General features: G+C 40.5%; 2 protein-coding genes across 2 annotated transcripts; both read right to left on the bottom strand.

Annotated features, from left to right (window-relative positions):
• Positions 1–2095: 2095 nt before the first annotated feature.
• LOC137266117 (uncharacterized) lies at positions 2096–6717 on the bottom strand. Its single transcript, XM_067801642.1, has 5 exons — positions 6678–6717; positions 4659–4703; positions 3782–3861; positions 2535–2600; positions 2096–2302 (listed from the first exon to the last, which is right to left on the bottom strand). The coding sequence occupies exons 1-5, from the start codon at positions 6715–6717 to the stop codon at positions 2096–2098; spliced, it is 438 nt and encodes a 145-aa protein (XP_067657743.1).
• A 1033-nt stretch (positions 6718–7750) lies between these two features.
• Positions 7751–10603, bottom strand: LOC137266017 (transmembrane and immunoglobulin domain-containing protein 1-like). Its single transcript, XM_067801550.1, has 5 exons — positions 10312–10603; positions 9828–10127; positions 8524–8787; positions 7940–8065; positions 7751–7770 (listed from the first exon to the last, which is right to left on the bottom strand). Exons 1-5 carry the CDS (start codon positions 10601–10603, stop codon positions 7751–7753), a joined length of 1002 nt encoding a protein of 333 aa, XP_067657651.1.
• Positions 10604–22620: the final 12017 nt, after the last annotated feature.

The raw sequence follows: 22620 nt of genomic DNA, 5'->3' as shown, positions 1-22620 counted from the left end.
AGACCCTTTCGGTGGTTTTGCCGAGTGTGACAAAAAATGGAAGACTATATATTTGCTCAAACATTTATTTACCATAAACAGGTATTGCAAAATAGCAAATACAGAATAAAAATAATTTGAGGATTGGCACATTCCATGTTTAACGACTAGTAGAATATGTATGGAAACCAACTACAGCATGCCATGGGGGCTTCTTTCACATAGCAACCTTTACTAAGGTAAACCTTAACTCCCTTTCTTTAACCTTAGTGACTTACGATCACTAAGAGTTTCGTGGAAGGAGGCCCAGTTCTCCATGGGAGAGAAAAAAATTCCGATTAATATAATAAATTAATAACGGCAAAGCCTGTGTGACTGTAGTGTTAGACTTTACGCTGGCTAGTTCACTACTTCTGGACACGGTGCCAAGAATGAATACACCAGTTATTCTTCAATGCGACATTTCGAAAAAGTTGCAGATAACACCCTCCTTTACATATATTTCAATACCCAAAAGGAACACAGCTAACTTCCATGCAGTTTTGAATTGTTTATACATACTGAGATGACGACATGTCAATGTCAACATGAACATCAGTGACACGTATACCGTCCCCCACACCTTACCATAACATCAGTGGCACGTTTACCGTCCCCAATACCTCAACATAACATCAGTGACACGTATACCGTCCCCAATACCTTATCATACACTTCAGATGATCTCAGAGCTTAACATAGAAGTAGCACAAACTAAGCAGTAAGGCGATCGTAACTTCCATACCTTAACAAAGACTCAAGACTGTCGTAACGCTAAGGTCACCGTAACTTCTAGACCTTGAAATAGACTTACGACCTCTTTATTCAGTATAGGCGACGTTCGACATAGATTCTAATCTCGTTGCCTAGCAAAGCATAATGAAGTTGTACCTCCGTAATACATATCCTCATTCTTCATGTTCTTAACTTCTAGAATGCCGACCAGAGAGGCAATACGTCATGCCTATTCAAATACCAAGATGCCGGCCATGTATGAACAGCAAGATGGTTAGCCTTGTATGAAAAACAAGATGCATAACCTATATGAACAGCAAGATGGTTAGCCTTGTATGAAAAACAAGATGCATAACCTATATGATCAGCAAGATGGTTAGACCTTTATGAAAAACAAGATGCATAACCTATATGAACAGCAAGATGCCAAATGTTGTATGAACTCAAAAACACAACCTGCCAAGTCTCTATAAAGACTAGGTGCTTATAGTATATGAACAATAACATGCTAAACGTTATATGAATTCCAGAAAAGAAACAACCGTTTGACAAAATACTTTCACGACTTAGTGGAATTCGACAAAATAAAACAGGTAGATTCCCTACTACGTATGGGGGAAGACAATAATGTCATGATATTGCATAAGTAAACTGGTCGCCTTTGGAGGCGAATTATAAGCTATTATTTCTCTCCTTACGGCCAGTGCACAACCTTGTCGATAAAAATACCAGTTTAACTGAAAACAGGCAGATACACTCTCGACGGGGTATCCCCTTAAAAATACGCCAGTTTGGGAATATATACATGTAATGTTCCTCAGTTGTGAATACTTGTAATGTACCTAATTCACAAAAGGACCACTGGATTCAGTTTCTTTACTACCGAGGATCATTATACAGAAGCCAATAGTTCCACACACACGGACGCACGGACGCACGGACGCACGCACGCATCCACACACACACCCACACTCTCTCTCTCTCTCTCTCTCTCTCTCTCGTTATACCAATGCTCTTATTCAGCTTTGAAAGTATATTTGCTTATCTAAATGATTCCATCAAATGCTAATTATGTTTCGCAATGTAACCTTGAGATTCTCCTCTACTCCCTATTCAGCCTCCCAGGTCTTGTCTGGCAGCTGAAGATTCGCAAGTGTCTTCCATCTTCACTCCCAGAAGCACAGCCTCCCTCGTCCAGCTCTTCAATTTCGAAAGGTCTTGTCCGGCTGGAGATTCTCAAAGTTCTTTATTCTTCACTCCGAGAAGCACTGCCTCCTTAATCCATCTCTTCCAGATCCATGGTCTTGTCCTGCAGCTGTAGATTCTCAAGGTTCATTCATCTTCACTCCCAGAGGCACTGTCGTCTGTCCTCCTTCTCCTCCTGCTCTTCCACCTCCCATATCTTGTCCGGAAGCTGTGGCCCGGGGGTGAGGGCGAAGTCAATCTGTTCATAAACCACAGGCTCCTCCCTTCTATGTATGATTGGTTTGCCGTCGATCAGGGTAGGCGATTCAAGGGCAAGGTCGGCGTAGGTCAGACCATCATCATTCTGAAATTTTAACACAACTGCACTTACAAATGTCTAACTTTTCTATAAGGGGAATTTATTCCGTGACTGAACCCAAATCTGCACCTGGTACATTTACTGAACCAAGCAGTTCACTACTGCAGAAAATGCGTTCTCTTTGAGGTCGTTGCAAATTAGAGTCGTTTCGGCATTGTGTCAGCCAATCACGGACGTCTCTTCCCGGAACGTGACAGGATATGTACAAAAAACCTACCATTTCGCCACAGTTGTATTCGGCAGCGACTGGTCCTGCATAGTCGATTAGAACTGCATTTTCCGACTGGAGACAGCAAACATATGTATGATCACAACATGATAATGTACCGAACACACGATATCTTCACACACAGGCAAAGTGTAGCGCAAAATGGGTTGCGCAGCAGAACGAAACTGACCAGTCTTCGTATATGCGAGCGAAGCGAGCAAAGGTTGGCAACAAACGTCCCTCGCTTCGGTCCGAAAAATATTTTTCATGTCAAAATAAAATATCGCCACCATCAAATATAGACACACATTTACTCACAGGGTTGTGCTCTCAGATTTCCAACCTCATACTTAACAATTACTCACGTGAAATATATTTTAATCAACGTTTTAAGCGCCGCTGGTGCTCTCACAGAGCGTTCTTCGCCTCCATTACCCCTGCCAGCTTCCGGCAAACATTGTTTTAGAACATTGTCTGTGGCCTCGACCTGGTAGCTGCGAGTTGTTTTTTTTTTTTTTTTTTTTTTTTTTTGTTCTTCTGTTTAACCTACAGCCACTGGTGAACTAAGTGATGAGATATATTTTTGTTGACATATGTTTTATGATATGTTAGCTGTGCTTTACGCAACACTCAGCAGTTGAAGTCAATGGGTGAGTGAGTGAGTTTAGTTTTACGCCGTACTCAGCAATATTCCTGTCTGGACCAGACAATCCAGTGATCAACAACATGGGCATGGATCTGCGCAGTTGGGAATCGATGACATGTGTCAACCAAGTCAGCGAGCCTGGCCACGAGATCCCGTTAGTCGCCTCTTACGCCAAGCACAGTCACCTTTTATGGCAAGCATGGGTTGCTGAAGGCCTATTCTACCCCGCGACCTTCACGGGTCAGTTGACGTCAATGAATGAACGAGAAAAATCAATGGTGTACATAATGAGCATCGATCTTCGCAAATGCATTCATTGTCTCACGGGGCGGTGGGGTGGCCTAGTGGTTAAAACGTTCGCTCCTCACGCCGAAGGCCCCGGTTCGATTACCCACATTAGTACAATGTACGAAGTCTATTTCTGGAGTTCCCCCGTGGTGATGTTGCAGGAATATTGCTGAAAGCGGCGTAAAACCAAACTCACTCACTCACTCATCACCGTACGTTGCCCTTTTCTTATCCATGTCTTTACGACACACTGACTGAATGGTAATAAATTATCTTCCTGTCAGTTTTGTATTGTAGGAAAACAGTTCTTGTACACACTTACCGATGGCCCTGCGCCGGCATAAGATCTGTTCATGAAGTGTTTGCATTGAGCCTTCTGTACCGTGGCATAAACATCAGACACTGTGGAAAAGAGAACAAAGTAAATGAACTATAGACGAGATGTGTGAGATTGGTACTGAAGCCTTGGTGGGCCATTAGGGGTTTCGCTTTTTTCAGCTTATTTACTTGAATTTTCAAGTTTGTAACTTAATAATTCAACATGTACATTTGGAAATTAATGAAAATTGGCCCCAAAAGGCTTCTATAGGATGGCTGTGAAATTTCTGTAGGACGTCAAACTTACAGTAATCTCTTATAACAAAGACACCTGATGAGTAGGTGTCTAAAACAGCGAGTGTGAGTGCGAGTTTCGTGGAAACCTTCGTTGAAGTGTTTTTTTTGTACATCCGTCAGTGACACGACTACAGCTTGTGTTCAACACCTATGGTCTGATGCTGACAAAGAAAGAACCATATTTGGGGATTCGCACCCATGACCATAGTTTCTTTCATGACAAAGGAAAGCCATTAAACACGGTGAATGTCAGTGCTCTAGACGGCACCTCCATCCGCACATTGTCACAGAAAAGACAAACGAACACACCGCTGAGGTAAATAGTTAGGGGCTCAGATGACGTCATGGGGTGTAGATGACGTCATGTATAGATCACCTCAAGCGAGATTAGCTTTACGCCGCTTTCAGCAATATTCCATCAACATCACGGCGGGGACACCGGAAATGGTCTTCATTAAACCCGTATGGAGAATCGAATCCGGATCTTCAGCGTAACGAGCGAACGCTTTATCCACTAGGCTACCCCACCGATCCTCACCTAAGGTGATACTCACTGACCACAAGGATAGAAAGGTGGTCTGTACCTTCTCTCCTGCGCCTTCTCCTTTTGTTCACCTTGGCATACAGGTCTGTAGGTAGAAGTATATAGTCAGAAACTATTAAACTAAGTATTACCAGGAGAAATAATATCAATGGTTCTATAGGCGTTTGTACCGCACTCAGCAATATTCCAGCTATGACAGCGGGTTGTAACATCGAGCTTCGACCAGACAACCTCGTGTTTAACATCATGAGCATTGACTTCAGCCACTGGGACATGATGCCAGGCATAAATGAAGCAGACAGTCTAACCGTTAATATTTTGTGAAGAGCATGTCAAATCTAGATTTTCACGGGGTAGATTACTTGTATTTGTAGATTCTTAAAGATCTACTTGAAATACGTATCTATTACGTAACAGCTTATCATTCAATCACCCAATCCTAAACACTGCTTGTCACCCAATCCTAAACACTGCTTGTCATCCATTGCACCCTGCAATCAACAACTGTGTAATCAGTATTACATTGTACGTCAGTGAAGCATTTGTGTGTGCATGTATATGAAATTTTGCTTAATATTTATCACAAGGAGTGGCTTGTCAGAAAATATGCGACAGCGCATGGTGCTTTTCTCGGCCTGTGGAACATTTGGCCGACCTACAGTTATTCCAGTGACTCTTTATTCTGCAGTAAACGGCATGCTACCAATAATGTGTGTGACGTAGATGAATGAATAAACAAATTTGGATTTACGCCGCTTTTAGCATTCTTTCAACAATGTCACGGAGGGGGACACCAGAAATGGACTTCGCATGTTGTACCGAAGAAGGGAATGGAACCCTGACTTGACGAGAGAACGCTTAGCCACTGGCCATGGGCCACCCTACCTCTCCTTGACACATGAAATGCAGCACAAGGGCATTGGTATTACTCTGGTCATGTATGGCTGATTAACTATAGCGGATTTTCAGCTGCTTCGTCTGAACACCTTGCTTGTTTGCGAACGCGTGTTTTTCCCAACATGTAGTTCAAGGTCACTTTATATATCATGGGGTTTATCTTGTTTCTAATATTGGAACATCATTCATCTTCCTTGATTACAGGTCCTGTCTTCCGGGCAAGCCGGAAGATAACAATATTCCATGAATGATTTCCAAATGGTCAAGTTGATTAGAAACAGACATCAAGTACAAGGAATTTGATACAAATACAAGTACGTGGCGTGTGGCGGTTAGGTAGGGGTAGGGGTTGGGAAGGGGAGGGGTGTGTGATGATTGGGTTGGGGTTGCGTTGGCGCGTGGCGGTTGGATAGGGGTGGGGGTTGGGGGTGGGGTTTCGGACGGTGTGCGGCGGTTGGGTGGAAGTAGAGGTTGGAGTGTCGTGTGGCACTTGGGTGGGAGTGGGGGTCGGGAGTTCTATTACCTGTGGGGTGTTGCTGCACACATGTTCAATAAACTGACCTTGAGTAATGACGAAGAAAAGTTCCACATGAAATCTATGTGCATAACCCATTAAGTTTAATAAAAATCCCGCCTTCCCCTGCTACTTCTTGTGCGACCTGATGTACAATGGCGTTCGCGCCATCTCCCGATAAAATACTTAAATTACATATATCACGTTTTATGTGACCACTGACTGTGTCACTATTACCAGACATATCTTATCCAGATGTCATAATCACTACTTTCAGTTATTCGTTTGTTTGTTGCGACATGTTGCGCTCAGCACACCGAACCCGTGTCTTCGGCATAACGGGACAGTGGGGTAGCTACTAGCTTGTGGTAACTGCGTTCGCCCCTTTCGGCGAAAATGCGGATTTGATCCCTCACTTGAGTACAATTTGTGAAATCCATTTCTGGTGTAGTCCAGATATTGTTGGAATCGCTACAAACGACGTATAACTAAACTCACTTTCCTCGGCCTGACGAAAAATCTCTGGACTATCCCACGCCCCTCCGAACAATGAATGATGTGCAGTGCATTCATACAGTCCGCACGGTATACGAATAAGTCTGCTGATCGAATGCGCCGACACGCTTTTGCAAGATTTCAAACACTTACCACTTGGATCTTGTTGAAATTGTGCTTCGTTGTCAGCCATACTGCGGTCTCCAGCCCTAAAAGACATGCATGAGGTGAAGGAGTAAGCAATTCATATCATGACACGGCACACATCAGACTGCAAAGTTAAACTTCGAAAAAATCAACCTTTAATTAGTTAGCTGCAAATGCTGATATTAGATATTACCTACCTGAGCCTACCTGGCACCAACCACTTCTGTGATTATCTTGAAGTCATAATGCTCACCTCGAAAGTACAAACGACAATGCTAATCCTGTATCCTTTTCTTTCTTTTCAGTACCTTAACTTATGAGAGAAACACTGAAACGTATTTTGTTGGAGTAACTCTGTACCTTATCTTGTAGGAGTAAAACTGTACCTTAACTGGTAGGAGTAAAAGTGTACCTCAACTTGTAAGAGTAAAACTTCACCTTAACTTGTAGGAGTATAACTGTACCTCAACTTGTAGGAGGAGCTCTGAACCTTAACCTGTAGGAGTTAACTGTACCTTAACTTGTAGGAGTAAAACTATCGTAACTTGTAGGAGTAACTCTGCACCTTAGCTTGTACAATAAACTCAGTGCGCCTAGAGGCAGCAAGAGTTGTATACTCCCCAGGGAGTTGAGATTGATAATACGATGTGATGCTGAGACGGACATCCAATGGTCGAGGGTAACAAATACCAGGGCCTTGAGCAAGCACTAGTTGCATGGATATGTGCGCTATATAAATATCCAATAATAACTTGTATCAGTAACTGTGTACATTAACTTGTAGGAGTAACTCTCCAGCTTAGCTTGTAGGAGTAAAAGTGTACCTTAACATGTAGGAGTAAAACTGTATCTTAACCTGTAGGAGAAACTCTATACCTTAACGTATAGGAGAAACTCTATACCTTAACTTGTAGGAGTAACTGTACCGTAACATATGTGAGTGACCCTATATCTTAACCTGTATGAGTACACCGAACTCGTAGGGCTAAACCTGTACCTTAACTCGTATGTAAACGCTGTGGTCTTCTCATTGTTCTTGAAATGATATACTGACAACAGATATCTGCTATTGAGAGTCCTCACCTGTACACTTTACCTCCTGAAATAGATAAAACATACCCTAGTGTAATCACTTCTAATGCAAATTATCATTCAGAAAGGATTCAAATGCGTCTGCTGTAATTGAAGTAATAAAATGAAGAGATGCATGACAGGATATACGATAGCAGCATAATTAATATTTTCTCGTATCACCACAAAGACAGTACCTTTCTTGGTCCTGTTTCTTCGGAAAACGACGGCGACGATGACGAAAGCGATGACGACAATGAGGACAGAACAGGCGGCAGTCACAGGTACGATGGGGTCTACACCAGATTCAATTAACTTACGTGCTGCAACATTCACCATACCAAATAGAAGCTTTCCTTTCATTCAATATACATACAACATATGGCGTAAGATCACATTGAAATGTGTTCAAATGGAAGCAAGAGTCGCAAATGTCAGGATTTACTGGAACTGGTTTGTTTGTCGAATTATATAAATGATGTATGTAATAGAGTAAATATGTAATGTTTTTGTTCTCCTCGGTTCAGATCTGATTTTTTTGCTTTTGGGGAATCTGAGAGTGACGAATCACACTGACTTGATGTCATATCATCAGATTAAAAGTCAAGATTGACCTCCTAATCCACATTTTGGTAGATACCTGTTCAAAATCTCTGTGTGTTTTGAGAAATTTGAAGGGAGTAAAAACTTAAACAGTCATTACATGTCTCATTCAAATATAATTTTAAATGTCACATATTATGTTACTAATATATGTTTCCGGAATCTGTGGAGGCCTTACGGAGGACCTCCAGTGTCAGGTTCCTTGATGAACTCCCATGGCTGTTGTTGACGTGACACGTGTACTGTCCAGACAGAGACACATCTACATATATAGACAGCATAGCCTTCCTGTGTCCTGTGATCGCCATCTGTGTGGATGTGTCCCACCAGGTTACAGTGCAGGCAGGGTTACAGTCAGCGGAACATATCACTGTTAGAGGTTTCCCCTCTTCTACCTCCAGCTTGTCCCTTGTGCCTTCAAACAGTATCTGGTCAGGTCCATCTGGAATATATGATGTGCGATGGTGAGGGGAAAACACATCTAAGATACTTCCCTCGTCATTTGGCGTCAGTTACACTGATTAAGGAACACCAAATAGTGCAATACTGATGTTATGCACAGTTTGCACGATCAATAATCATTAATCAATCGCGACCTTGATCATCACAGTCAACCCATTTTATGCCGTGACAGTCATTTGGAATAAACACGGTGATGTACTGTGACGACACATAGTTACGATTTTAAAGCTATAGTTGAACCATGAGTAATAATCTGAACGTTGAAATGTATCGTGTCAGTGCCAGTTGAGCGCCGCCAAGTTACATACAAATGTCACGACGCAATTGTTCCGATAGATGACACTGGCGTTACATATTCAGTGACGCTTCACGGCTTGTTTCAGGTCGTATTGTGGTCGTGTCTGGGGAGGTTTTTAACAGATGATTTAGGTACTTCAGAAGGTAAATGAAAAGTTAATGAGAGAAAGCTTGTCTTGTGTAAACATTTGCGTACAATATAGAATACAGAATAGTAGAAGATACTCTAAATATACTCTAAATGTCTTGAATTTTGCCATGCGTGGTTGGTAGTGAGTCTCTTGTGTTCCTTATTTTCCTAATATTTTAAATATTCTTGTTTTGGCCTTTGTGTGTCACCGAGTATTTATATTTTCTGAAATCTGAGGCTCGAATTGCGAGACCGAGGAACAAAAACTGCATTCGTTGTCGTAGCAACAGATTCATTCAATCTATATTATGTATTGTGCTGATCTGAGCTCACATCCAGATTAACAACAGTGATGTGACATAATTTTGAAGTATTCGTGTTTGAAGTATTTGAAGTGTTTCGTTAAACCTTTGAAGCTGAAAACTTTCATCACAGATTTTGGCTATGTTGTCGTTAATTCCGATCCGAACCACCAAAGTGCTGTTATAATAATGATTCAGGACATGAGGGCTCTATGACGGTGTTATACTCAGAGCCGTAGTTGCAAAGATATGCGAGGTTCCTGTACCGTAAACAAGGTAGGTCTTACTCACGTAGGACATCCAATACATGTCCGAGACTCCAGTCAGACTCCAGCCCCTCCTCCACAACCTGGCAGCTGTAGATGTCTCCGTGGTTCTCTCTGCTGACGTTGGCTATTGTCATCTCATTTCCACCTGTAGGAGACTCATCACCAGATTCTAGCAGCACCCCGTCCCTCCTCCAGATGTAGGTCATGGTCAGTGGGTGGTGGTCCGGGGGTAGACTCCGGGAGGAGGAGGAGCATGTGAGGGTGACATTCTCACCTGATACAGGTGAGGCAGGTCCGGTGATGTTAGGTGTGGATGGCTTTTCTGTGAACGAATGAGTAAATCCATTGATACAATAATGCGAGTGCCAACCCCCCTCCCCTCTCTCCCACCCCCCCCTCCCCCCGATTTTACGAACTGTTTTTACATTTGAAGAATTCATCGTTACTGCCCATAACATATAGGCTAGTGACATGTTAATATTCGGAATTTATAGTTACGTGCTTACGTGCTACAACGACGACCTGTCTACATCCAGTAACATTCTCTTCATTGCTTCCCTGACAGTAGTAAGTACCAGCGTCCTGTACAGTAACATTGTAGATGGTAAACCTTAGCTGTCCGGTCTGTGATTGTGAGTCCTCCCCGGTGTATCTGATCCTGGTCCTGTAGTCGGTGTGACTGTTGTTGGATACCTCTACACGGTGTGACTTGGGCTGGACCACTAACAGTCTCTCAGATACCGAACCATTCACCCATACACAATAGATGAAGCTGACATTGTCTGGGTTCATGGTCATGTTAACATCTTCACCAACACGTGTAACAGTGTGTGGGTATTCAGTTGTCATGGAGGCAAGAGCTGTATACGAAACGGTAAATAGAATCAGAAGTCGATAACAATGGATGCAAAAGCAAATGCAGAAAAATAATACATAAATTAACTCTAACACAGATTCAAAATATATGTCAGTTTTCGAAGACAGATACATACCAAAACCACATAGTGTAACGGCCACAGAGGAAAACAGAAACATAGTCACCACTGTGGCGAGTAAAAACTGACAGGTACAGTTTCTGATATTATGTGTCACATTATGTAGTTTCACTAGATGATACTTCCCTATAAACATTTCCCGGTGAACCTGACGTTATGCTACGATATTATATACTCTTGTGTGAATATGTCCTCCCTTAAAGCCCACAGTGTATCATTATGGTCGTTTCATAGATTTGGTTGATATATAGAGGATAATATCAATTAAAACATGTCACTTCAGTCAATCACTCAGTGGTTAAAACATGTTTGAGGGTTTTGTCCAAGGATCCTCATTTGGGTGTTTGGTCCTTATGGGTTTTGTCCTAAGGGATTTTTTGGTCCCAGGAGACTTTCGTCCACTTTGTTTTTGTTTGTTTGTTTTTTTGTCATACGGTCACAATTATTTCATGTCAATTCTGCTGATAATAGTGACCTTGAAAACGCATCACCTTTCTAATCACATTTAAGCGGTTGTTTTTCAAAGGAAATCGTTGGAATGAATAGAAACCCCGATTGTTCTGTCCGTCTACGTTGTGACTGAAATATTGCCGATGTGACAGTAAATCTTAACTCACTCACTCACGTTTTAGTTGTCACTCAGTCTTTCAGATTCATAAAGGCCAATCAACATGGTCAGACTTACCCGACAAAAGACAAACACGCGGGATACCATGACACGTGATGCCCAGACTTACTCCTAATGCCCTACCAAAGTCTCTTGATTCCTTTTATGAATATTGCACTAATTGACAACTCAACGTAAATGTATAAAACACAAAACTCATAGTATTTGGTTCAGGCCCAGGTTAAATCGAAAAATGATATTTACATTTGGGGAGAAATGTATATCTAGGTATAAAACTACACAGAAGCAAAAACGGTTACTAGCATGAGTGAAAACGCGTCAAAAGGCTATGAATAGCCTGCTGAAAAAGTAAAAATACTGAATTTACCTCTTGATTGTTTATTACCGGCATTTGATCGGCATATTAGCGGGAGACGTAAAACGTAGTCATGGGTAACAGTAGGGTTGCTGTTGTCACTAACTGTAACGTCATACTCATGATGTCGACCTATCTATTACAGCTGTGCGGCGCCTATGACGACACTTAGTTTTCATTAACCACCTGAAGAGTCGTGGAACGGCGAAGATCTTGTGGACACACACACACACACACACACACACACACACACACACACACACACACACACACACACACACACACACACACACACACACACACACACACACACACACACACACACACTGTTACGGTCAAGAATTTTCCCAGACAAACCCCCTGTGAACCAGCAAAACAGAGCAAAGACAAGTCTAAAACATTCAAAGTTTGTATTATTTAGTAAAGAGAGCAAGTTATACAAAGTCACAATTCAATTATACAATATCGATTTCAAATACAATACAAATGAGACAAAATCTAAGGCAATGTGTCACAAGATATGTAGTAAACACACCAAAGTCTTAGCGGGAGAGAGAAACAGTCATACAGAATGCAACACAGTAAGCAGTCTGACGGTGGCTATGGAGATGAAGTGTTGGTAGCGATTGATGATGGTGTAACGTAATGTGACTGTGTCCGTCCCAACACGGCAACCATCCCATACATATACCTTCAGTCATTTCGAGCACATAACCATCGCCACCAACGTGGAGAGATATAGAACAATGTCGTCGCTTCGTGTTTATTTGTTTTACAAAAGAGAGGTAACTCTAAAATACTGCCTTAGAGGCCTACCACTTAAATAATTTTAGTAGGAAATGTGACCCATAATAACGAACAGTAAAACCTTTAATATTGTAACCCAATAACAAGTACCGCAATAATAATTAATAACAACTCAAATCACGGAAAACACACTCTCCTAACACACTCCCTCTTGAGGAAAAAAAGTTTCGTAGAAACTTTCTGTTACAATCATAGCAATAATAATATAATAACATGACATATAATAATATGAGTAATATGAAAAACTTCTTGCAGAATTACTGTGACATAATGTACATACATACAGCATCATCAAGTCATCATACATTTATACCCTGGAAAGTGCATCAGCACAAACATTGTCTTTGCCTTTAATGTGTTGGATCGCAAGACTGAACCCTTGCAAGGTCAAACTCCACCTCATAAGTCTTTGGTTCTTGTTCTTCATTTTGTGAAGAAAAGTCAAGGAATTGTGATTAGTAAAACACTTCAATTGTGAAAGTGGTGGTACCAAGGTGCACTTCAAAATGTCTTTTTCTCAATGGTAGAATAATTTCTTTGGTGCTCGTCAAATTTGATTACACGATGCCATTTAGAAAGTGGTCAAATGCAACATATGTCATATTTGGGATTTCACTTTCTCAGTAAAGTACAAATTCGAACCCGCACCCTCAGAGTCAGGCACCTACTCGCCAGCACACAAAGTCAGCCGCCTAACCCGCTCAGTGGAAGGGGCGGTGGCTGAGCGGGTTAGTTGGCTGACTTTGTGTGCTGGCGAGTAGGTGCCTGACTCTGAGGGTTAGTTAGTGCGGGTTCGAATCCCGGATGGGACTCAACCAAAAAAGTACTAGAATTTGTACTTTACTGAGAAAGTGAAATCCCAAATATGACATATGTTACTCGTCAAATTTCTTTGAAAAATAACAAACTGGATGTTCAGTTCCTGAATCATCCTCTTGAATCAGGACAACTCGCAACTTAAATACTTTCTCAAAATCTGGTGCCTGTAATACTGGAGAATTCATGAGTATGGCTTTGACTTTTTCAAATGCAGTCTGACAACTGCCATCCCACTGAAATTTTACCTTTTCCCCAAAAAGGTTGGTAAGTGGTGATACAACATCTGAGACGTTTTGACAAAACCTTCTGTAATAGCCAGCCATACCCAAGAATTTCATGACTTCTCTCTTAGATTGAGGCACTGGAAAATGTACAATTGCTTCAACTTTAGCATGAACTGGTTGTACCTGGCCGTGCCCTGCAACATGCCCTAAAATTCAACTTGTGCCTTTAAAATTCACACCTGGTGAGATTCACAGTTAACTTTGCCTGAGACAGTATTTTGAAGAAAGCATGAGTCCTTTTCAGATGGTCATCCCACTCCATGTCGTAATAATCGATGACATCATACATGTAAGGCTCGACACGGGCAAGGCCTGATGTGACATTGTTGACAAGTCTCTGGAACGTTGGTGGAGCGTTCTTCAGACCAAACGGCATCACTTTGTATTGATACAGTCCATCTGGAGTAGCGAATGCCGATATTTTCCTTGCACGGTCTGTGAGTGGAATCTGCCAGGAGTCCTTCAGTAAAACGTATGCGATAAAAAAGAGTCTGTAACTCGTCAATGCTTACGGGCACTGATGAGAGTTGCAGCTCGCGTGTATTCCGGTAGCGTTGTTGAGTGCTTCGAATGTTTTCCTAGTTCAGTCAGTCAGTCCGTCGGTCAGTCCGTCAGTTCGTCTGTTGTGGCTAAATGCCACATGGTTTAGTTATCCAGGCCAATCACTGATAGCCAAACTTTCTTCATCCGGGTAGTCGCTCGGACCGGGTATATAAGCGCTGGAGCGCCTGTCACTAATGAGTCCGTGACGACCAGTAACTGGTTGGAGGTGAGAGCTCCCCACTCCGTACGTTCTGCATCAGAACGAAACCCTTTTCCCACCCCCTCTTAATATGTTTGATTAACAATAAAGTTGTAATTGTTAGAGATAATGTAGTGCCAACAGAGTGAATGGATTCATTTATGACAGCTTAGTGACTCCATGTACTCCGTTTTAGTTATAAAATAGTAGAGGTTAGAGCAAGTAGGAAAGTAAAAGTCGTATGTAGAGTCTCATTTAGTTGAGTTTTTGCGGGAGGATTTTAAGCACTTTTTTCATTGCAAGTTTACTGCAGAATCTAGTTGAGTTAGCATCAGTTGTGACACAGTTTGTAGAAGTCGTGAGTTGTTGTCCCACGTTGACTTGTAGCAGTTAGATGTTTACTGCAGAACCTAGCTGAGTTCGCATCAGTCGTGTTACAGTTTGTAGCAGTCGTGAGTTGTTGTCTCACATTGAGTTATAGCAGTTAGTTGGTTACTTCTAAGTAAGTGGCATGTAGACGTTGCGGGTTGTTGATGCATGTTACTGTTGAATCGAGCGGGCACCAGACCTGACTCGTGAATGTTTTCTGTGAGACATTGTATTTATTGCAGAACTTAGTCAGGTTGGTATTAGTTGTGGGAAATGCTTCTGACTTGCCTCTGTGTTATGTTTTCATAAAGCTTTAAGGTTCTTATAGGTGCAATTATTTACACTATGTTATTGTAATAAATAATCTTTGTTAAAACTATATTGAGTTCAGTTGTCATTCACCCCGCAACAAAAAGTGGAAAGAACCTGGGGTGGCAGTACGAGCTTGGCCATTAAAGTTTCCACGGAACACCTTTTTATAAAAACACACAACGCAAAGTCCATTGATGGCCAGACTCGTCCTATTACATTTACTTATATACCTAGCTTGACCAGTGCGATCAATGCAAGCGTCCATTCTCGGAATAGAATACGAATCAGTTCGTGAGAGTGCATTGACAGCTTTCATGTCAGCACAGCAGCGTGAACCACCTCCACTCTTTGGCACAAAACACATGGTGAACTCCACGGACTGTCAATGGGTTCAGTGATGTCAATGTCCAGCATGTATTGCACCTCTTTCCGCAGTATTTCACGCTTCACTGGATTCATCCGATATGGGTGTTGTTTTACAGGCAGAGCATCACCTACATATATATCATGGCTAACAACATCAGTTCGACCAGACACATCAAGAAGTAAGTGACAGAACTCCGGCCCAGATTGAAGATCTACAGCATATATCAGGTGTACTACGTTCCAGCTACAGTTTTACATTCTTAACATGGAATATAGAGGGTTTTCTGTCAAAGGTCGACAACCCCGCTTTTATTGCTTATATACATAACTTTGAGTTTATCTGCCTAGTGGAAACATTTCTCGATAATTTAACAGCAATAACCCAGTTCTCTGCTTACGACTTGTACATATCCAAAGCTCATAGAATAGCAAAGGCTGGAAGATTATCTGGCGGAGTGATCGTTTTGTTGAAAAGCACTCTAGCTAGTAAATGCCAACACATTTCTCTAGATATTGACAATGTTGTCTGTATCAAACTGGATAAAAGTACAGTTGGCACCAATAAAGATGTCCTTGTATTTGCAACATATGTACCTCCTATCGGCTCAACGTTTTATGTTGCAGCCGACGGCACAACCGCTATCGATGATATTGACCAGTGGCTGATAGACCATTCAGACCACGGATGTGACGTCATCATTTGAGGAGATTTGAACGCTCGTGTAGGTGTCCATAACAATCCACCAGACACACTTGACCTTCACGGTCTAGACGAAGCTGCATTCCCGGAGGAACCCTCAGTGCCTGTAAATGAAAGACATTCATGTGACAGTTCTGTAAACACCTTTGGTCGTAAACTGATTGACTTTTGCTTTTCTCATAATTTGTATATCTTTAACGGCAAAACGCCAAGTGACAATACAGGAGAATTTACTTATATATCCCAACAAGGTTGTAGCGTAGTTGACTACTTTATTGGTACTGCTGATTTATTCTATATCCAACATGATGTTATAGTCGATTCTAGAGTTGAATCTAAACATATGCCCGTGATTCTCTGTGTCGACTCGGTAACAGCTTCTACTCGTAAACTTGCGAATGATATATCTTTTAAGCCTATGTCCCATGCCGAAGGCAGTTTTACTTTCACGTGGAATGATAACAAGGCATCGGAATTTTAAAATTCCCTGAGTAACTCATGTCCCTCACTTCAAGATATGGTGGATGAAGTTGACAGTTTAGATATGTTTGTGAAAGCAGTTCATTCCGCATCTCAATGTATGAAAAAATCCCTTAAAAGTAGGTCAGTTGGCGATAACACAGGATTTTATACTCTGAAATGTAAAAAAGCTAAGCGAGAAGCACGACAGCATTTGAGATGATTTAGACGTCACAAATCATGTGATAATAAACGTGCCTACTTCAAGATGAGAAACAAATATAAAGAGTAAAGAATATTTCCAGACGTGATAACAGAAACTGTAATATTGAACTTGATAGCTGACTGAATCATTTTAAGAATGTATTTCAAAGCATAGATCTACTTGCCGCTAATAATGATACATCCGTCCAAGATGACAATCTACTTGAAGATCTTGATGTAGACATTCTTGAAGCACCCATAACTAATAAAGAAATTCATGATGCAATCCAGCACTTAAAGAATTGTAAATCCCCAGGCAATGATCATATCATAATTGAAATGTTAAAATGTTCACAAACCGTTATTATCCCGTTCTTGGGCAAATTATTTAACAAGTTGTTCAATGATGCTTTATTTCCTGACCAGTGGTCAAAGGCAATTATCATCCCTCTACATAAAAAGGGTAATAGAGACAATCCTGACAACTATAGAGGGATATCTATACTTTGCACTTTGAGTAAAATTTACACATGCATACTTAATGCAAGATTGACAAATTGGGCTACCCTAAGAGACAAATTGACAGAAACTCAGGCTGGTTTTAGAAACGGATGTTCAACAGCAGATCACATTTTCACATCATATGCTATCATTCAGAAAACCATACGGAAGAAGAAAAAGAAGGTATTTGTCGCCTTTGTCGATTTCCGAAAGGCCTTTGACTCTATCGACCGTAAAAAACTATGGCAATGTCTTTATGCAACTGGTTTAAATGGAAAGATGCTTAGAGCACTGAAAACTATTAATAATTCGGTTAAAGCCTGTGTAAAAAGTAATAATATTTTATCAGATTATTTTGATTGCCCAATAGGATTAAGGCAGGGATGTATTCTAAGTCCACTCCTCTTCTCGTTTTTTATCAATGAATTGTCATTAGAACTGGATAATGTTGACTATTCTGTATTTTTCAAAATATTTGATACCCAAATTCAGCCAATTCTTTTGTATGGTGCCGAAGTGTGGGGCATTAATAAATTTTATAAGATTGAAAATGTACATTTAACTGCATGTAAGAAGTTCCTAAATGTTGGTCCCCAGACACCAAATGTGATTGTTTATGGTGAATGTGGACGTTACCCACTGTATATAAATGCACAGTGTCGTTTTATAAAATACTGGCTTAAACTGGTAAATATGCATCAACAAAGAATAAAAAAAAGCTTATGATATGTTAATGTATTACGATAACTGTGGATATGTTAACTATGTTTCATATGTGCGTAATTTATTGTTTTCATATGGCTTTGGTTATGTTTGGTTATTTCAAGGTGTTGGTAGTTTTTTCAAATGTTCAAAAGAGTCGCAGTTGACATGTATATACAGACATGGAATAGTACCATGGAAGAAAGTTCAAGGTATAAGCTATACAGACAATACAAAAGCCTATTAGAGCCGGAAAAATATCTGACTATGCTAACAAATAAAAATACAGAAATATTCTTACTAGGATCAGAGCGGGCATTCTAAAACTAAAGGCTAATGAGGGACGGTGGTTGGGAGTTGATTCTAATCAACGCATTTGTTCTATATGTAATAAGGGAATAGAAGATGAATTTCACTTTATCCTTATATGTGAATGCTACAATAATCTAAGAACCTATTATTTACCACAAATGTATAATCACAATCCGCCTACCTATAAATTCAAGCAATTACTGTCTTCCACATCATCTGAGTTATTGAATAGTCTTTGTAAATATTTATGTTTGAGCTTTGAGCTACGTCAGCGGTTGGATAATGGATAGCACATTTGTATCCCATGGTGCCTCTTATGTTGTCATAAGCGTGTTTACAGTGTACTTGTGTATCATTCAACGTATATATGTATGTATCTGTATAACTGTATATGGGCCGATGGCCTTCATACGAAATAAAACACTTGACTTGAACTCATAAAGCAAATCTGACATTTGAACTCTCTGCTCAGGGGAGTTCAGGGGATAAATGTGATAGTTTCTCATCAAGGTGAGTTAACACATCAGAATTTTTCAACTTTGGTGAAACATTATCACTAAGATAATCAAACTTCACATTGCTAACACAATCACCAATGTTGTCAACATTTTCGCAGTTGTCTTTAGTACAATCAGTAACTGGGGAGAGTGTGGCAATACAATTGACATGTTTGTTTTCTAACCTGTCATGATATTTCTTAATCATATTGACATGACACAATCTCTTTTGTTTACGACGACCAGGCGTCAGGACGACATAGTCTGTGTTGCTAAACTTTTTGTCAACAACATATGGAGCTTGATATCTTGCTCTCAGTGGCTGACCAGGAATGGGAAGCAAAACTAACACTCTCTCACCACAAGTAAAATTTCTCTCTTTTGACTTTCTGTCATAGTTTAGCTTCATTTTTTCTTATGAAACTTGCAAGGTTTTTCTGGCCAACTCACTTGCTTTTGATAGTCTGTCATTAAATGTAGACACATAGTCTAAGAGATTGATCTGAGGTCTGTCATTGAGCCATTGTTCTTTTAAGTGTTTTAGTGGTCCACACACTCTGTGACCAAATACAAGTTCAAAGGGGCTAAACCCTAAACTTTCCTGAGCTGACTCTGACAGCAAACAACAAATGCACACCCTCATCCCAATCTTTCTCGGTCTCAAAACAATAAGTCTTGATCATATTTTTCAAAGTTTGATGAAACCTCCCCATACGCCCTCTGTGACTCTGGATGATAAGCACTAGACTTAACTTGCTTAATACCAAATCGGTACATAGCCTGTTGAAACACCTTAGACATAAAATTTGAGACCTGATCAGACTGAACAACATCTGGCAAACCAACAAAGGTGAAAAACTTGACAGTCACAGGAGCACCAATCCCATGAAGCGGAATTGATTCAGGAAATCTGGTAGAAGCACACATGATACTGAGCAAATACCAGACTTAGTCTTAGGTAGTGGACCAACACAATCAATAATAACTCTACTGAAAGGTTCCTCAAAAGCTGGTATAGGTTTCAAGGGAGCGGAAGGAATTTTCTGGTTTGGTTTTCCAACAATTTGACATGCATGAAAGGTCTTGCAAAATTTCTTGTCTCAAACTGAGCCGAAAGAAATGTGCCAAAATTTTCTTTTCTTTAAAGTTTTGTTTACACCTAGATGACTTGCCATGGGACTTTCATGTGCCAGTGAAAGTACATGTTTTTGAAATAATTTTGATACCACAATTTGATGGTACAATTTCCATACATCCTTCTCAGGAACATCTGGCAACCTATCTTTCCTATCAGAACACCGTCCTTGTAGTAATAACAAACTGGAACCTTGCCAACCTCCTCAAAAGAAACAGCCTTACTAGCCAACTTCTGCACTTCAACATCCTCACCCTGTGAACTAATAAACTGCTCTCAGGAAAGAATGTGTTCACCACCTGACAAACTATCTGACTTATCAAGAAGTCCTCTTTAAAGATAATTGAACGAGTCACTGCACAACATGGCAAAAATACCTGGAAATTCATCCTCCACCTTTTCTGAACTGAACTCTCCGGCGAAACAGTGACAATAGGATCAGCACCAACTTTGGCCCCCAAAAGATCATTATCGATCAACAAAGTGACACCCCGAACTGGGACAGAATCAAGAACACCAACTTTCACCTCAACTGAAATCAGATCTGTAGTCAAATTCACAAAATGGAGAGGAGCAGAAGAATTGCCACCTATACCATGAAGCAAAACATCTGAAGACTCATCAGAAAAAGGCAAAATATCCTTCAAAATCAGAGATAGAAGAGCTCCAGTATCCCTCAAGATAATAACGGGTCGTGGGGTAGATTTATCTCCCATAAGTGACACAGAACATTTGTAAACAAAGGGCAAAAACTCCTTCTGAACTACAGAATCTGGAGACGTACTCTCCCAAACAGAACCACCTGGAAAGAAAGGCTTAGGTGCGATGGACACAAAAGCACTTAGGGAACCTGTAGCCTGATTTCTAAACTGGAGTTTGTAACATGCAGAAATCCAAAGACCTGACTTCTTACAATACACACAAACAGGATCAGAACCACTGGTAATCTTAGGCTTAGACTGAAAATTATGTGACTGCTTGCCACTAGAATTTGAACCTGTTCTAACACCACTGTAACCTTCATGTCCTGAAGTTTTAACCGGGGTAAAGTCCTTTTGGCAAGAAACCTTTGCCCAGAAACCTAAAAGAACTCTTCTGAGTCAAACAGTAACCATCTGCCAACATTGCTGCTTTATGTAAGTCATCAACCTTTCGTTCATCCAAATAAGTCCTAAGGTCAGAATGAACACTCAAACCAAAATCTGTGACCTCCTTTGACCCACACCACCTGTCAAACAATGTCTCCTTTTCTCTAGCAAACAGAAGTCTCATTGTCTCTTTTGTGAGCATTTCTGAATTTCTGACGACAAGCCTCAGGCACTAACTCATAAGCTTTCAAAAGTGTACTCTTGAGAAGATCATAATCTGAGTTTTGCTGTATCTACAAAGCTGAATAAGCATCCTGAGCTTTTCCCTTCAAAACAGTTTGCAGTAATATAGTCCATGACTCCCTAGGCCACTTGAGATTTTCAGCAACTTTCTCAAAATGTAGAAAATATTTGTCTACTCCTTTTTAATGAAATTGGGGTACCAGTCTAGCATGCCTTGCAATATCAAAAGAGGAAGAATCTGAGGGCTGAAAACGGTTTTGAAAACTTGCAATATCTTCAATTGTATTTCTTTCTCCATTTCAAACCTTTTCATTTCCATTTCGTTTACTTTATCTATATCCAACCTTTTCTGTTCTTGTTTTCTGTTTTCCTCTTTTTGAATTTGAAATTTCTTTATTTCCAATTGATCTGAACCTTCCTCTTGGACCATTTCTAAAAACATCATCTTTAAAAACTCCCTCATCAACATTGTAATTCAATACAATTTTCAAAATCTGAAATTTCCTCATTGCAGGTTTGGCATCAAGTTTGAGATGTGAAGAAATTTGCAATAAATCTGATTTCCGCAACTGACCAATTGTCTCAGTGTCAGGGGACAATACAAAATTAACTTGTTGCAAAATTGCAGAAATTTGAAATAAATTTCATAAGTGGTCTCAAATGTCAAATGAATTCTCTCCCGGACGAGCCCCCAACTTTGTTACGGTCAAGAATTTGCCGTGACAAACGATGTAAGAAATCCCCTGTGAACCAGCAAAACAGAACACAGACATGCGTAAACCATTCAAATTTTGTATGATTTTGTAAAGACAGCAAGTTATACAAAGTCACAATTCAATTATACAATATCGATTTCAAATACAATAAATGAGACAAAATCTAAGGCAATGGGTCACAAGATGTATAGTAAACACACCAAAGTCTTAGTGCAAGAGAGAAACAGTCATGCAGAATATAGAACAGTAAGCGGTCTGACGGCGGCTATAAAGATGAAGCGTTGGCAGCGATCGATGATGGTGTAAACTCCAGTAATGTGTCTGTGTCCATCCCAACACAGCAACCAGCCCATATATATACCCTTCAGTCATTTCACGGACAATGGAACAATTTCCAGAACAATGGTGTTGCCTCTAAAATACTACCTTAGAGGCGTACCACTTAAATAATTTTCGGAAGGAAATGTAACCCACAATAACGAACACTAAAACCTTTAATATTGTGACCCAATTACAACTACCGCAAAAACAATTAATAACAATTCAAATCATGGAAAATACACTCTCGTAGCAACACAAAC

This window comes from Haliotis asinina, chromosome 1 (genome assembly GCF_037392515.1).
Source record: "Haliotis asinina isolate JCU_RB_2024 chromosome 1, JCU_Hal_asi_v2, whole genome shotgun sequence".
Classification (NCBI taxonomy): domain Eukaryota; kingdom Metazoa; phylum Mollusca; class Gastropoda; order Lepetellida; family Haliotidae; genus Haliotis; species Haliotis asinina.
This window is presented reverse-complemented; position numbering and strand designations above follow the sequence as displayed.